The 17,923-nt window shown below is 45.8% G+C and overlaps 1 protein-coding gene across 3 annotated transcripts in view; it reads left to right on the top strand.

Annotated features, from left to right (window-relative positions):
- The window catches only part of LOC137373960 (metastasis-associated protein MTA1-like), a 141,576-nt gene that overhangs the window by 53,552 nt on the left and 70,101 nt on the right, over positions 1-17,923 (top strand). For all 3 annotated transcript variants that reach the window (XM_068039640.1, XM_068039638.1, XM_068039639.1), the window contains 4 exons: positions 4,924-5,041; positions 9,288-9,390; positions 10,255-10,354; positions 16,720-16,908. In XM_068039640.1, the coding sequence (XP_067895741.1) occupies positions 4,924-5,041; positions 9,288-9,390; positions 10,255-10,354; positions 16,720-16,908 (510 nt within the window). The remainder of the gene's footprint in view (positions 1-4,923; positions 5,042-9,287; positions 9,391-10,254; positions 10,355-16,719; positions 16,909-17,923) is intronic.

Below are 17,923 nucleotides of genomic sequence, written 5' to 3'. Positions count from 1 at the left end.
AATTCAATCATACAATTCCTTTTGTATTTAATAGGATTACTGGAATATTAAATGCACCTATGGATTACAGTTAGTATCCTAAAACTACATAGTAGCATATTACTGGGCTTCCACCCAACTTGATGTAAGGTTAGTTTGTTGGAACGATCTACCCACGAGCATTTCCTGTGATAAATTGAGCAGTGCCATCTTTAATCCTGGCAGCTGCCTGAATGTCGCAGACACTGACGTTCCAGTTGAAGAGCCTGCATTTGCGCATGTGCAAGCACTGTGCCACCTAGTGGTTGCGTTGTCAGCAAATGCAGCCCTGGGAGGAAGGGTTGTCACCAGGGTCCACCCCCATCATAGAAACATAGAAAGTAGGAGCAGGAGTAGGCCGTTTGGCCCTTCGAGCCTGCTCCACCGTTCATTATGATCATGGCTGATCATCCAACTCAGTAGCCTGTTCCGGCTTTTGCCCCATACCCTTTGATCCCTTTGGACCCAAGAACTATATCTCACTCCTTTTTGAAAACATTCAATGTTTTGGCCTCAACTGCTTTCTGTGGTAGCGAATTCCACAGGCTCACCACTCTCTGGGTGAAGAAATTTCTCCTCATCTCAATCCTGAAAGGTTTACACCGTATCCTTAGACTATGACCCCTGGTTCTGGACTCCCCCACCATTGGGAACATCCTTCCTGCATCTACCCTGTCAAGTCCTGTTAGAATTTTATAGGTTTCTATGAGATCCCCCCTCACTCTTCTGCACTCCAGCGAGTATAATCCTAACCAACTCAATCTCTCCTGATACGTCAGTCCCGCCATCCCAGGAATCAGTCTGGTAAACCTTGGCTGCACTCCCTCTATAGCAAGAACATCCTTCCTCAGATAAGGAGACCAAAACTGCACACAATATTCCAGGTGTGGCCTCACCAAGGCCCTGTATAATTGCAGTAAGCATCCCTTCTCCTGTACTCAAATCCTCTCACTATGAAGGCCAACATACCATTTGCCTTTTTTACTGCGTGTTGGACCTGCATGCTTACCTTCAGTGACTGGTGTACGAGAACACCCAGGTCTCGCTGCATATTCCCTCTCTCAGTTTATAGTCATTCAGATAATAATCTGCCTTCCTGTTTTTGCTACCAAAGTGGATATCTCACATTTATCCACATTATACTGCATCTGCCATGCATTAGCCCACTCACTCAACTTGTCCAAATCACCCTGAAGCCTCTCTGCATCCTCCTCACAACTCACTCTCCCACCCAGTTTTGTGTCATCTGCAAATTTGGAAATATTACATTTAGTTCCCTCATCTAAATCATTAATGTATATTGTGAATAGCTGGTCCTAGCACCGATCCTTGCGGTACCCCACTTGTCACTGCCTGTCATTCAGAAAAAGACCTATTTATCCCTACTTTTTGTTTCCTGTCTGCCAACCAATTTTCTATCCATCGCATTACACTACCCCCAATCCCATGCGCTTTAATTTTACATGCTAATCTCTTATGTGGCACTTTGTCGAAAGCCTTCTGAAAGTCCAAATAAACCACATCCACTGGCTCCCCCTCATCAACTCTACTAGTTACATCCTCAAAGAATTCTAGTAGGTTTGTCAAGCATGATCTCCCTTTCGTAAATCCATGCTGACTCTGCCCGATTCTACCATTGTTCTCCAAGTGCTGTGCTATAAAATCTTTGATAATGGACTCTAGAATTTTCCCCACTACTGACATCAGGCTGACTGGTCTATAATTCCCTGCTTTCTCTCTACCTCCCTTTTTAAATAGTGGGGTTACATTAGATGCCCTCCAATCTGTAAGAACTGTTCCAGAGTCTATAGAACCTTGGAAGATGACCACCAATGCATCCACTATTTCTGGGGCCACTTCCTTAAGTACTCTGGGATGTAGATTATCAGGCCCTGGGGATTTATCAGCCTTCAATCCCATCAATTTCCCCAACACCATTTCTCTTCTAATACTGATTTCCTTCAGTTTCTTTCTGTCACTGAGTCCTGTGTTCCCCAACGTTTCTGGTATGATATTTGTGTCCTCCTTTGTGAAGATATAACAAAAGTATGCATTTAGTTGGTCAGCTATTTCTTTATTCCCCTGTTTCTGACTGTAAGGGACCTACATTTGTCTTCACCCATCTTTTTCTCTTCACATACCTATAGAAACTTCTACTGTCACTTTTTATGTTCCCCACAAGCTTACTCTCGTACTCTATTTTCCCCTTCTTAATCAATCCCTTGGTCCTCCTTTGCTGAATTCTAAACCGCTCCCAATCCTCAGGTCTGTTGTTTTTTATGGCAAATTTATATGCCTCTTCCTTGGATCTAATGCTATCTCTAATTTCCCTTATAAGCCATGGTTAGGCTACCTTTCCCGTTTTACTTTTGTGCCAGACAGGGATAAACAATTGTTGCAGTTCATCCATGCGCTCTTTAAATGTTTGCCATTGCCTATCCACCGTCATCCCTTTAAGTAACGTTTCCCAATCCGTCATGGCCAACTCGCGCCTCATACCTTCGTAGTTTCCTTTACTAAGATTCAGGACCCTGTCTCAGAATCAACTACGTCACTCTCCATCTTGATGAATAATTCTATCATATTATGGTCGCTCGTCCCCAAGGGATCTCGCACCACTAGATTGTCAATTATTCCTCTCTCATTACACAATACCCAGTCTAGGATAGCCTGTTCCTCAACGTATTGGTCCAGAAAACCATCCCGTATACACTCCAAGAATTCCTCCTCTACGGTGTTGTGGCTAATTTGATTTGCCCAATCTGTATGCAGATTAAAATCACCCATAATTACAGATGTTCCTTTATTGCATGCATCTCTAATTTCCTGTTTAATGACATTCCCAACATCACCACTACAGTTTGGGGGTCTATATACAACCGCCACTAACGTTTTTTGCCCCTTAGTCTGTCCCATCAGAAAGGACAGACATTCCTCGGGGTATCCTCTCACTGGGTGGCAGAACTATCCCCAAATACTTGAAACCAAACCCCACACCCACCTCCCTACATCCCCATCTGCACTGGGAGGGAACGTCAACCCTAGATGTTTGGGAAAATCAGCCAACCCATGCTGTACCCATCCTGGGAATGTTTGGGATAGTGTAGAGGAAGCTTTACTCTGTATCTAACCCGTGCTGTACTTGCCTTGGGAGTGTTTGGGACTGTGTAGAGAGTGCTTTACTCTGTATCTAGTCCATGCTGTACCTGACCTGTGAGTGTTTGATGGGGCAGGGTTCAGGGCCCCTGAGGGGTCGGTCGTGTGAAGATTTCAAGGGGTCCAACAAAAATAGGAACTTATGTTATCCACTGTCTCAATCTGTCACCCTTCTGACCAAGTGCCTAACTCGCACTCTGGGTCAGATGTGGCCAGTGTGGTTATTTGGCTTTGCGCCGCCCATCTGAAGCACCAGATAAATCAATAAACACAGCAATTACAGCTGGGGTTGGTTTAGTTCAGGGGAGCGTTGTCGTGCTTCAGACATGACAGGACAGTATGATCCAATGCAGGGAAAGATAAATCAGGGCTAGGCCAACAGGCAGTATATTGAGTTTATCACCAGCAACATCAAGAAGGTATTAGATTTCCTCCATTCGTTCAATAGGAGCAACAGCCAGTGAATAATAGAAAACCAGCTGTAACAACAGAGTCACCAAGGGAGAGCTTCCTCTTTACAACCACTCATTCCGGTGTAATGCTGGGGTTCAGGTCACATCTTGTTTTAGTTTGTCTCTGACTTGACAGTTGTGGAAACATAAAATTTCATCTCATTTCCAGTTATTGATTAAAGGGGTTGTGGTTAATATGTGAGTGTGTTTTAAATCATCTGGGTAATAAAATGATTTAATGACTGTGTGTATATGAGAGGTGGTTTTGCTGATTCAAAAATATAACCCAAAATATCACAGTTGTGGGATTCTTTCACACTCCTGAAAGAACTTGTTGAACGCCCCAACACTGATGCATTATCTCCAGATTGTTTCCTGAATTGCCTGTTACCTTAGGTTAATCAGGCCCTAAAAAGCAGTGCTTTGAAATCCACTAAGCTGTGTGTCTGTAAAGAGGAACATCTCTGAACTCTATAACTGTGCATAATAAGGAAGGCCTTTTTAAGACCCCCTTCATCCTATTGGCAGGACACAAAAGCTCATTGTTCACTTATTACCTCCAGTTTCCAACCTCTCTCAGTGCAGCACTCCCTTGGCACTGCACTGGAGGTTATGTGATCAATCTTCTAGTCACATTAAGTACCACAAAAAAAATGTGTTTAATTGTATAGCTAATTTTTAGTAGAAACAATACCTGTCTTGTGTTTAATGAGTCTGTGGAATTTTTATGACATTGGTGGCAGTGGTTGGGTGGGGGCGGGGGGTGGGGTGCGGGTGTCACCTCAAAAGCAAAAAGATTGAGAACCCTTGGTGCAGAGGGAGCCTTTCACTATACCTAACGCATATTGTATCTGCCCTGCAGATTTGGATGTAGAGGGATCTTTACTCTGTAACTTGTGCTGTACTTGATCTCAGAGTGTTTAACGTGACAGTGTAGAGGGAGCATTACTCTGTATCTAACCAGAGCTGCACCTACCCTGCACGTGTTTAATTGGACATTGTAGAGGGAGCTTTGCTGTTCATCTAACCTGTGCTGTACCTGCCCTGGGAGTGTTTGATGGGACAGTGTAGAGGAAGTTTTACTCTATATCTAGTCCATGCTGTATCTTCTCTGGGAGCACAAAGCAGAAAATATTCCATTCCACAACATTTATTCTTCATTAAGAGAGCAAGGAATAAAACTAACTGGGGTCTCTGTTCATTCAAACACGCTAGGTATTTCAGTCCCAGGGCAGTCAGACCTGCCTCATGTGAGCTTGCACTGAATGGCCTCTCTGTTCGATTCTTTTCCCTCCAGGACACATTTTTTTATTCGCTCGTGTATGATCCACAACTGAAGACCCTTTTGGCAGACAAGGGAGAGATCCGTGTCGGTCCCCAATACCAGGCAGACATTACAGACTTACTGAAAGAAGGTAAATGGTCAATGGATTTGGCAAATGAACACCTCTATTCATGGCAACACAGACTTTCAATTGGACCATCCATGGAGTTATAACATTTGACAGCACAGACAGAGGATAGTCAGCTCCAAACAATCCCATAATTTAAAAAAATTATTTCATGGGACGTGGGCGTCGCTGGCAAGGTCTTGAGAAGATCGTGGTGAGCCCAAGTCCCTTTTGATCAGGAATTCACCTTTGTTACCCAATATTTAATGATAGGATGATGTAGCGGGGAGTTGGGAGTAACGATGCAAACCTCTTGTTATGTGAACTAGATTGTGTGAAATAGTGTGCGTCCCTCGTGCATTTCTCCTATTTTTGAAAGGTGTACTGATGGCATTTCATTGGGATGAAGCCAATTATAAATCAACAGGCCGATTTATTCAACACTGAATGCATGAAGAAACAGTAACATTTGCAGTGAATTTGAATCTATTTTGTAACACTCCTCGTGACATGCAAAATTACAAAGGATATGAAACTGTCTCTGTTATTGGGCTAAGTACAACTGTCCTGATCGGTAATTTTCCTTTAACTGGTTGGTACTAGGTTGAATAATGAATCCCTAACTCCATGTGGCTCAGTCCCTTACCAACTCCTGACAAAGTGCTCCATTTGTACTCCAGCAGTTCTTTTTACTTTTTAAATGGACAAGAAGAAAAAAGATTGACCTCTGCCTCACCCCAGCTCTCTCTATCCAGGGATTGGCCACTTGAGCTGCCAATCAAATCAGTTACAGCCCTCCTAGTTGTGAGTTTCCTTGCAACAACCCCTGTTCAGCTTTCATGAATGAGGTGGTTATGACATTACGTATCTGAATATCACTGGAAAGTGTTAATTATGTCCTCAGTATCTCAAACTGGTATGACCAACAATGGGTAACTCATTATAAACAGAAAATGCTGGAAATACTCAGGTCAGGCATCACCTGTGTCAAAAGAAACTGAGTTAGCGGGCTGGATTTCCATTATGGAGGCGGGAAACAGGAACCTGGTCTGGTTTTGGGTCAGAAACCTGCCTATTGTTAAAAGAAGTTGATTCAGATTGCAGTTTTCAAATACGTAAGCCCTTATTTGGTATGGAGACAGGTTTCCTGTTCTCTTCAAGTCATTGGTATTGAAAGTGGTCGTGGGTTAGATCAAGTGTGGGACTCATGTAGACTTCCATGGCAGCCACTGAGGCTGCTGGTTGTCCTGACGGAGTGATCTGCCTTCCACAGCACAATTGGGAAACAAATTGTCACAGGGGAGCTTGAGGCCTGGCACCAGGGGCAGAGCAGCTCCTTGCTTCATCAATGCCCACCTGGATCTAATGCTAGAGGCCATGAGGGAGAGGAGGGAGCTCTTCCTGGAGGGTGGCAGGAGGAGGACACCTCGTCTTGCAGCAGGTGCACCTCTCTGTTGAGTGTTATTCCCCTCCACTTCCTCTTCCTCCTCCTCTCTTACCTCCTGCTCCTCCCACGGAGCTGTCTCCTTCCAAGGCCTCACCGTCTTCAAGGTCCACTCTCTGGAGGGCCATGTTATGCAGAGCTCAGCAGACACCACAATGACCAAGACCCTTGCAGGGGGGTATTGGAGGGTGCCACCCGACTGGTCCAGGCACCTGATGGCCTGCTCAGTGATTGGTCTGCTTAGCAGGTGGCATTGGTTGTTTTGCCTCTGTGCCTCTGTCTGGGTCTCCCGTAGAGTGGCCAGTTGCCACCTCTTCAAGGAATGTCCCTTGTCGCCAGTCATGCACTTTGGGGGATGGACTGAAGTGCCGAGGCAGCCTGGATTGGCGGAGGATGAAAGAGTCATGGCAGCTGCCAGGAACGTGAGCATACAGATAGAGGAAGCTCCTGTTGTGGTTGCACACCAGTTGGACGTTGAGGGAATGGAAGCCTTTCCTGTTGATGGATCTCATGAGCCCATTGCTGGGTACCTTGATGCCACAAGGGTGCAAGTGATGATGCCCTGCATCAGGAGGAATCCAGCGATTGAGGCCAAATCCAATGCCCTCTGTGCCTGCACAGGCCCATGTGTCTCAAAGTGGGTGTACTCCCCCTGCCCTCCTGAAAATGACATCCGTGACCTGTCTGATGGCCTGTGAGCTGCTGACTGTGAGATGCCACCGAGGTCCACAGCTGATCCCTGGAACAACTCGATTACATAGAAATCCAGAGTGACAGAGACCTTGGCGGCTGCAGGTAGGGACTGCCATGGGGGCCATGAGGCCTCAGGTCATTGTGGATCAGAGCACATGGGTGCAAGACCATCTGCCTGGATAGGCACAGGCTCCTACAGCACTGGTGCTCTGTCGTTTGTAGGTAGCTGACTCGGGCTGTGCACCCAATGTCTTGGGTAGCACTTTCCTCCCCTTACAGCTCCCCTGCTGTGCTCTTCTGTCCTCCTGCTGTCCAGGGGGTTGCATCTGCCGCAGCTCATCCTGGCTGCTCTGTCCGAGGTCAGAGTAGCCTGTTCCCATCTGAACTCCCTCAGCTGGGCTTCGTGTGTTCACCAGGCCTTCCCCTGCCAACCCCAGGTGTCCAAGTGATGTCAGCGGCCTCACATCTCTGTCCAGTTTCTGCCACTCACCACTGAGAAAAGCCACTCAGTGGCACTTTGGAAGCAGCTGAGCGTTTTTTTGGGTCTCTGCAGTCTTTTAATCAGCCTCTCCCATAACCCTCATGGCCCCCCCGCTATGTTCCCGTCTTGAACACCCTGTTGTGTTCCCCCCATGGCATTCTCCATGCTCCCAGCCTTTAAAAATTATTACCTGCTGCTGACAAGCCTGTTAATGAGCTCTTCAATGAGCTCAACAGGTTATTAATTGGAGGCATGCACCCGACCCGTTCCCTTGCTGCCAGTGTCCCTTTAAAAATGGTGTCACATTCTGGAGGCGACAGGTCCCAGTTCCGACCTCCGTGAGTGCGATATTCAAATCACGCTTGCCTTAGTTGCTAACGCTCAGCGGGCTTTAAAAATCCGGCTCAGCATTTCAGGTCTGTGAAACATTATGACGTTCACAGAACTGAAATGTTAATTTTGCTTCTCTCTCCACAGATGCTGCATAACTGTCTGAGTATCTCCAGCACTTTCTGTTTTTATTTGATTTCCAGCACCTGCAGTATTTTGCCTTTGAATGGGAACTCATTGTCTGTTCCCTACATTAGAACAGTGAAGTACGTCATTGGTTGTGAAGTGCTTTGAGATGTCCTGAGGTTATGAAAGGTGCTATATTAATGAAAGTTCTTTCTTTCTGTTTTGGTTTAAATACCTCCTGCCCTGTTGTTCCAGTGGCTTCAGCCTTTTTCCCTGTGAAGACTTTTGGGAATTAATCCTTGACATCTTAAATCCTAACTTCATATCTGAAATGTATTCTAACTATCAAATTGTATAATCACACATGAACCTGCTTTAACTATCATCTAACAATTATCTGTCTAATTTACAAATCTGCCTATGTCCTATTTAAGTTGCTTACAGTCCTCTTCACAGTTGACCATGTTCCCTAGTTTTGTGGGATGAATTCCCCTGGGCCTCCTCCCTCTCTGCCACAGTAATTGCGACAGAAGTGGTTTGTGTGCCTGAAAAGAGGATTTCTGTCCAATTTACGGTCAGGGAGCAGGAGAAGCTCTGAGGAAATTCACCTCCTTTGTGTTGTCTCCAAATTTAGATGTTGTGCTCCCAAGTCCAGATTGCCTCATTGAGCAGTGACCCGTGGGACACTACTTAAATCCATCCAGTTCTTTAACCAACTTCCTATGAATCCCGAATTGCTCCCTTTCATACCATGCATCTTAATTTTATGAACAAACCTCCGATGTGGCTCCATATTCTGTTATGCATTGGCTACACTTGGATAAAGACCACAGTCATGGTTTTCACATTGTTAAATATGGTATGGGGATAGCCCTTTTCAGTGCATGGCATTCCTTACTTCTCAAGCTCCAGTGATTCACGTGGTCCATGGATGGAGACCAGAGATGAGATGGAGCAGTGAAGCTAATGAGGGAGGGTCAAGGGGGAGGTGTGCAGTAGATGGTACCTGGATTGTATGATGAAGAGTACTCTCTCCTATACTAACTACTTTTGACCGCATGCCTTTAAATCTTTGCACCACCGCCCTGCAGACACTTGAATTATTTGCACACTAACTAGTTTAAGCTCCTGGAATTTTCCCACCATTTCCTTTTAGCTAGATGAGCACTATCACTGTTGAGTTTCTCGTATTGCAGGAGAGGAGGATGGAAGAGATCAGTCCAAAATGGAAGCCAAGATCTGGGATGGCGACACCCCACTGACAGACAAACAGATTGACCAGTTCTTAGTGGTCGCTCGGTGAGTGCTGACAACATAACCAATAAGGTGTATGGTGAGCAGCCGATCACAAAGCTCTCTTTAAAAGTGCTGCAAAATAGAGAGGAGTCTGTTTCACTGATAAGGGATCTCGGGCTCAGTTCTGGTGATCACACTATCACCATATCACAAGCCTGGTCTTTCCATGGCATTATTGTGTGTCACTCAGTGCTATTGAGCCACACTCCGCGACGCTGTTGTGCCACGCTCAATGATATTGTGCCATTGTGAAATTATTGTGTGTTTACTAAATGGAGCCCTTGCGACTTCCGTGCCTTTTATACCTTCTGGCAAGAAGACCAAAGGGAAATAGAACAGAAAGGGACTCTCAGGTTTCTGTATTATTGAATAAAGTTAATTAGTGGTTACTGAGGGAATGCTTTTGCACAGCGAGTACAGGCACCACTACAGTGCAGTCCTTGCTGTACAGACCAGGAATGTCTATGTTTGATCCCCAGTCCATATCTTATTTGATCTCACATGTGTTACAATTGGTCTCTGTATGCCTGGGGTTTTTCCTTGTATATAATATTCATTCTTGGGGTGTGGGTATTGTTGGCAAGGCCAACATTTAATGTCTGTCATTAATAACCATTGAGAAGGTGGAGGTGGACCACCTTCATGAACCACTGCTATCAGTATGGTGAAGGTGCTGCAACAATGAGCAGTTTCATACAGTTGAGAGTGCTGTTAAGAGTAATACTCATTGGTGTGGGACTGGAGTCACACAGAGGCCGTGCTGACACATAGCAATGTGTAAGCTAAAATTGAGAGAAACTTTTTTTCTTGGAGCTGCCTTATCCAAACAAAGAGTGATGATGTGTAACCATTTCTGGCCCACTCTAGGTCTGTAGGTACATTCGCCCGTGCTTTAGACTGCAGTAGTTCAGTGAGACAGCCCAGTTTACACATGAGTGCAGCAGCCGCCTCCAGGGATATCACCCAGGTAAGAAACGGCATGTGACAGCTCACTGTATATGATGTCTCCTTACTGCTCCTCATGTTGACTGTATTCGCCATAGGTTGCCGACAGATCTACGAGGATGTTGCCAGAAATGGAGAATTTTAGCTATGAGGAAAGAGTAGATAAGCTAGGTTTGTTTTCTTTGGAAAAGAGGAGGCTGAGGGGACATTTAATTGTGGTGTGTAAAATTATGAGAGCCTAGATAGAGTGGATAGGAAGGACCTATTTCCATTAGCAAAGAAGCCAATAACCAGGAGGCATAGATTTAAAATAATTGGTAGAAAGATTAGAGGGGAGTTGAGGAGTAGTTTTTTTCACCACAGGGTAGTGGGTGTCCGGAACTCACTGCCTGAAAGGGTGGTAGAGGCAGAAGCCTTCAATGCATTAAAAAAAATACTTGGGTATGCACTTGAGGCGCCATAACCTACAGGGCTACGGATCAAGAGCTGGAAAGTGGAATTAGACTGGATAGCTCTTTTTTGTCTGGCACAGCCACGATGGGCTGAATGGCCCCCTTCTGTGCCATAAATCTTTCTATGTTTCTATCTCCAGCTTGATCAGTATTGTCAGCTGTGGCACAGTTTGTAGCACTCTCGTCTCTTGAGTCAGAAGGTCGTGGGTTTCAGTTCCATGCTCCACACTTGAGCACAAATCTAGGTTGACGCTCCCGTGCAGTATTGAGGGAGTGCTGCTTTGTTAAAAGTATTGTCTTTTGGATGAGATGTTAGTTTAGTTTTAGTTTAGAGATACAGCACTGAAACAGGCCCTTCGGCCCACCGAGTCTGTGCCGACCATCAACCACCCATTTATACTAATCCTACACTAATCCCATATTCCTACCACATCCCCACCTGTCCCTATATATTTTCCCTACCACCTACCTATACTAGGGGCAATTTGTAATGGCCAATTAACCTATCAACCTGCAAGTCTTTGGCGTGTGGGAGGAAACCGGAGCACCCGGAGGAAACCCACGCAGACACAGGGAGAACTTGCAAACTCCACACAGGCAGTACCCAGAATCGAACCCGGGTCCCTGGAGCTATGAGGCTGCGGTGCTAACCACTGCGCCACTGTGCCGCCCAACAAAGGTCTATTTGCCCTCCTAGATGAACGTAAAAAATTCCATGGGACTATTGTCAAGAAGAGCAGAGGAGTTATCCCCAGTGTCCTAGCCAATATTTATTTCTCAACCATCACCACTAAAAACAGATAATCTGGTCATCTGGTTATTATTTCATTGCTGTTTGTGGGAGCTTGCTGTGTGCAAAATAACTCCATGTTTCCTACATTGCAACACTGGCTAAATTCCTAAAGTTGGTTGGCTGTAAAGCGCTTTGGGACGGACTGAGGTTGTGAAAAGCACTACTTAAATGCAATTTCTTTAACCAGCACAACAACGGGCAAAAGTTAACGTGTTATCAGGGTAGAATTTTAACAACAGACCCGGAACTGGTGGACAGCAGGCAGAATGCCCACCCGCTCCTGCCAGCAGGAGAGCCAGACCATTTCGAGGGCCAGACCTCATATCCTTGCCACCGGTCAGCTGCATTCTCCGAGCAGACACCCAGCTGCAGCTTGCCAGCTCCCAATATTGAGTGATTCAGAGGCTGACCCAGCCGGCAGGAGGGCAGGTTGGGGGGGTGGAGGCGGTATCCCTTGAATCAGGTGGGCACCTGGGCTGCTTGTTGGAAGGCCCAGTAAATATGGTGGCAGTGCAGAATTGGTGAGGGGTAAGTTCATCACAGTTATTTTAATTCTGCTGCTCCCTGGGCTCTCCACAGTTTCTGCTGGCAGCAAGTTACGATTGGCCTATACTCTTCCTGAGATTAAATCCCCCAGTTTTTTCCCTTGTCCATTCTTTTTTTTTCTCCCCGGTCCTGAACTTTGAACCCCCAGACACACTCTGAGTCCGTGTGACCTGCTTAGCGACTGACAGCAGCAATAAATACCCCAGCAACATACAAAGAACAGTACAGCACAGGAACAGGCCATTCGGCCCTCCAAGCCCGCGCCGATCTTGATGCCTGCCTAAACTAAAACCTTCTGCACTTCCGGGGACCGTATCCCTCTATTCCCATCCTATTCATGTATTTGTCAAGATGCCTCTTAAACTTCGCTATCGTACCTGCTTCCCCCACCTCCCCCGGCAGCAGGTTCCAGGCACTCGCCACTCTCTGTGTAAAGAATTTCCTCGCACATCCCCTCAAAACTTTCCCCCTCGCACCTTAAACCTATGTCCCTTAGTAACTGACTCTTCCACCCTGGGAAAAAGCTTCTGACTATCCACTCTGTCCATGCCGCTCATAACTTTGTAAACCTCTATCATGTCGCCCCTCCACCTCCGTCGTTCCAGTGAAAACAATCCGAGTTTTTCCAACCTCTCCTCATAGCTAATGCCCTCCAGACCAGGCAACATCCTGGTAAACCTCTTCTGTACCCTCTCCAAAACCTCCACGTCCTTCTGGTAGTGTGACGACCAGAATTGCACGCAATATTCGAAGTCTGGCCTAACTAAGGTTCTGTACAGCTGCAGCATGACTTGCCAATTTTTATACTCTATGCCCCGACCGATGAAGGCAAGCATGCCGTATGCCTTCTTGACTACCTTATCCACCTGCGTTGCCACTTTCAGTGACCTGTGGACCTGTACGCCCAGATCTCTCTGCCTGTCAATACTCCTAAGGGTTCTGCCATTTACTGTATACTTCCCACCTGCATTAGACCTTCCAAAATGCATTACCTCACATTTGTCCAGATTTAACTCCATCTGCCATTTCTCCGCCCAAGTCTCCAAGCGATCTATATCCTGCTGTATCCTCTGACAATCCTCATCACTATCCGCAACTCCACCAGCCTTTGTGTCGTCCGCAAACTTACTAATCAGACCAGCTACATTATCCTCTAAATCATTTATATATACTACAAAGAGCAAAGGTCCCAGCACTGATCCCTGCGGAACACCACTAGTCACATCCCTCCATTCAGAAAAACACCCATCCAATGCTACCCTCTGTCTTCTATGACCAAGCCAGTTCTGTATCCATCTTGCCAGCTCACCTCTGATCCCGTGTGACTTCATCTTTTGTACCAGTCTGCCATGAGGGACCTTGTCAAAGCCTTTACTCAAGTCCATATAGACAACATCCACTGCCCTTCCTTCATCAATCATCTTCGTCACTTCCTCAAAAAACTCAATCAAGTTAGTGAGACACGACCTCCCCTTCACAAAACCATGCTGCCTCTCGCTAATAGGTTTGTTTGTTTCCAAATGGGAGTAAATCCTGTCCCGAGGAATCCTCTCTAATAATTTTCCTACCACTGATTTAAGGCTCACGGCCTATAATTTCCTGGATTATCCTTACCACCCTTCTTAAACAAAGGAACAACATTGGCTATTCTCCAGTCCTCTGGGACCTCACCTGTAGCCAATGAGGATGCAAAGATTTCTGTCAAGGCCCCAGCAATTTCTTCCCTTGCCTCCCTCAGTATTCTGGGGTAGATCCCATCAGGCCCTGGGGACTTATCTGCCTTAATGCTTTGAAATACGCCCAACACCTCCTCCTTTACATACCCCACCCAGTCACTATTGGAAAGGAGAACAAGGATTATTGGCCTTAAATGCATCAGCTACTAACGAGAGGCCAAGGATTAAAATCTTTTCCCTGTGGGAAAACGATCACAGTCCAACAGTTATTGTTTGGGATGTTAATGGACAATCACTCAGCATGTTTGTACCACACTCTACTAGCTGCTGTCTTATCAGAGGCTTTAGCCACTTGTTTTCTTGCACTCATCTAGGTGAGGGATATTAGTCCAATAGCAAAGTATTACAGATGCTGAAAATCTGAAATAAAAACAAAAAATACTGGAAATATTCAGCGGGTCTGGCAGTTTCTGTGGAGAGAGAAACGAAGGGTCACTGAACTAAAACGTTAACTCTGTTCCTGTCTCCACAGATGCTGCCAGATTTGCTTAACATTTCTAGTATTTTCTGTTTTTATATCAGGGATATTAGTGTTGGGGATGGAACTCTTCCATTTCAGGAATCCAGTAAAACACAATCACACACTCCCAGGACAGGCGCAGCATGGGTTAGTTACAGAGTAATGCTCCCTCTACACTATCCCATCAAACGCTTCCAGAGCAGATAAAGCATTTGTTAGATACAGAGTAAAGCCCTAACAATATGCCTCAGTTCCAACCTCAGACGAGCACTCTGCACTGCACTTCTCCTTTCCCGTCCCACCACTGGTCTCTTGAGGGAGATTACCAATGAATGTCATAGTAGGATCAGTTTATTGTTGTTTATCTAGGCCCACGAGGAACTGGATTGGAACATAGCAGGGAGGTGAATGATTAGGAATGCATTGATTGTTTGACCCCATATATCTCAAAAGATCATTTCTAGAACCTCAAAAAAATGTGAAATCTGAAACAGCCGTTCAGCTCATTGAACCCTCCTGGGAGCTGTGTACCATCTGCACTATCTCAGGCTTTAAAAAACCCAGTTAATTAAGCAAATTTAATTTCAGCCGTTCTTTTCAACATTGATGGTGTCCTGTATTCTAGGCTTTGGCCCATCACCAAGATTTTTCCATTTAAAAGGAAATCTTCTGAGGGAATATAGTCACCGATTCCCAAAGTTAATCAAGCAGAATCGCAGGATGTTTATTCAATCTGATGTTTCCACTGCTCAGCCTGCCCAATTCCCCTCCACCAGCTCTCGCCTGAGGCTGCTCCTGCCCAGGACCTTTGCTCTTAATCTGCTCCAGCCACTTCTTCAGCAGTCCTCTCTGGCCATTATTCTCCAGCTGCTCCCACCAAGACCCCGACAGTCAGTCCACCCAAGCCACTTCTCCCAGGGTGCCCACCTTGATCCTTGCAGCTGCTTCCTACTCAAGTCCCCTTCCTTCTGCATTAACCATTGCTACTCCACTTTACTTTAGCCTTCATTATTTGTTCTCCAAATGTAGGCGAAGGGACACTTCTGCTTTGTCCTGGATGGTTTTGACCTTATCATGTGTGGTGCTGCACCCATTCAGGCAAGTGGGGAGTTTCCATCACACTCCTGACTTTGAGCCTTGTGGTTAATGGAGAGGCTTCAGAAAGTAAGCCATTCATCTCAGAGTACTCAGCCTCTGCCCTACTGTTGTAGCCACATGGTTGATGAGTTGATCCAGTTCAGCATCTGGTCAATAGTGACACCAAGGAAGTTGATGATAGGGGAGTCAGTTGTTTAAGATAATCATCATCTGGCACTTATATGGCATGAATGCCACTTGTCATCCCAAACCCATATGCCATCCAGGCCTTGAAGTTTGACAAGGGCTGGTTCAATTGTAAATGAACATTGCTCTCTTGTTCCACCAAAACTATGTGGGATAATTTCCATGCAGTGTAATGATGAGACAGCCTATCAACAAGTTACTGCTTGGGATTAAGCCACCTCTACGTACCCTTACTGTTGAGAAGGAAAAGAAAGGCCTGGACTTGCATTTAAATAGTGCCTTTCACAACTTCAAGACGTCCTAAAATATATCAACCAATGGAATATTTTTGAAACGTTGTCACTGTTGTAATTTGAAAACGCAACAGCTAATTTGCAGACACTAAGGTCCCACAAACAACAATGGAATACATGACCAGATAATCTGTTGAAGGATAAATATTGGCCAGGACACTGAGGAGAATTCCCCTGTTCTTCAAAATAGTCCATGGAATCTTTCAGGCCCACCTGTGAGAGCAGATGGATGTTTGGTTTAACATCTCATCGGAAAGACGGCTCCTCCGACAGTGCAGCACGCCCTCAGTATTGCATTGGAGTGTTAATCCAGGTTAAGTGCTCAAATCTCCGAGTAAGAGTTGTACCCATGACTCTGAGGTAAAAGTGCTATCACTGAACCACAGCTGAGACCTGATGTCAATAAGCTGCAGTAATCGTGAAACACATCATAAAATCTTCTGATGAAGGGTCACTGACCTGAAATGTTAATTCTGCTTCTCTCTCCACAGATGCTGCCAGACATGCTGAGTATTTCCAGCATTTCTTGTTTTTATTTCAGATTTCCAGCATCTGCAATATTTTGCTTTTATAAAATCTTCATACTTACTCTTTCTGTCTATTGGGAAAGAAGGGGTGACTGAAGGGAAGCACTTGAAAATATTTATAATTGTCTTTTGTAAGGCGGGGGTGGGGGGGGTGGTGATGGGAAATCGGCATCTTGTGAAACTCCCATCCATCTTGCACACAGTGAAGAGGAGCTGTCACTCGGGCAGTTTGTGAACTTTTGTTCAGGACCAGTTTCACTGATCTCTTTTTTTCTTCTCCACTTCTAAATTGCCAGTTCCATGCCATGGACACCTTGTACAAAAGCACCTATGAGGTTTCGCAGGCCATCTCTGCACTGGTCCCACAGGGTGGGCCGGTTCTATGTCGGGACGAAATGGAAGAGTGGTCTGCTTCGGAGGCCAACCTGTTTGAAGAAGCACTGGAGAAGTACGGGAAGGACTTTGATGACATCCAACAGGATTTTGTGAGTAGTGCAATGGTGTGACAGATGTGAGATGGCTGCGCCCCACCCCCCCCCCCCTTCCTCCCCACGGCATGGCTAAGATCAGTATGAGCAATTGATGGGTGCATTCATGCCCCGACACTCAATGGGGCTCAGCGCTGTGCCCCCCCCCCGCTCCCCCCCAGCATACCAACCCTGCAGACCTCTAGTTGATGCACCTGTGCACTGCCAGTTGATAACACTCCTGATTAACTAATGAAGACTTTTGCATGGGTGTGGTGTATTTAGGCCCCAGAGTGATGTCCTGATATCCTGCTACACACAGTAATACAAGCAAGATGTCCTGTGATGAGAGGCTAAGTAAATTGGGTCTATGTTTACTGGAGTTTCGAAGAATGAGAGGTGATCTCATTGAAGCATACCAGATTCTGAAGGGGCTTGATGGGGTAGGCACTGAGAGGTTGTTTCCCTTTGCTGGGGAATCTTGAACACAGGAGCACAGCCTTAGGATAAGGGGCCAATCATTTAGGACTGAAATAAGGAGAAACGTATTCACTCAAAAGGTTATGAATCTTTAGAATTTGCTACCCCAGAGAGTTGTGGATGCTCCATCCTTGAATATATTTAAGGCTGAGATAAAGAGGGTTTTGGTCTCGTGAAATCAAGGGATATGGGGAGTGGTCAGGAAGTGGAGTTGAGGCTGTGATCATATTGAATGGCGAGCTGGGTCGACAGGCCATATGGTCTACTCCTGCTCCTATTTTTAAGTTCTTATGATTTCCTGCAGTTTCCTCATCAAGTTCCTGACCTTTGTCAGGCTCAGTAAGAATCTAAGCGAACATTTATTTGCATGTTGGTATTAGTAAATGAACATTGCTCTCTTGTTCCACCAAAACTATGTGGGACAATTTCCATCAATGGGCTGGATGATATCTCAGAGGACAATAATCATAGAATAGGACAGAACAGAAGGTGGCCATTTGGCCCATCGAGTCTGCACTAGCTCATCCAAAGAGCAGTCCAGTTGGTCCCACTC

The sequence above is a fragment of the Heterodontus francisci genome, chromosome 9, assembly GCF_036365525.1.
Source record: "Heterodontus francisci isolate sHetFra1 chromosome 9, sHetFra1.hap1, whole genome shotgun sequence".
Classification (NCBI taxonomy): Eukaryota; Metazoa; Chordata; class Chondrichthyes; order Heterodontiformes; family Heterodontidae; genus Heterodontus; species Heterodontus francisci.
Note: the sequence above shows the minus strand (reverse complement) of the source record. Positions and strands in the feature narration are given on the sequence as shown.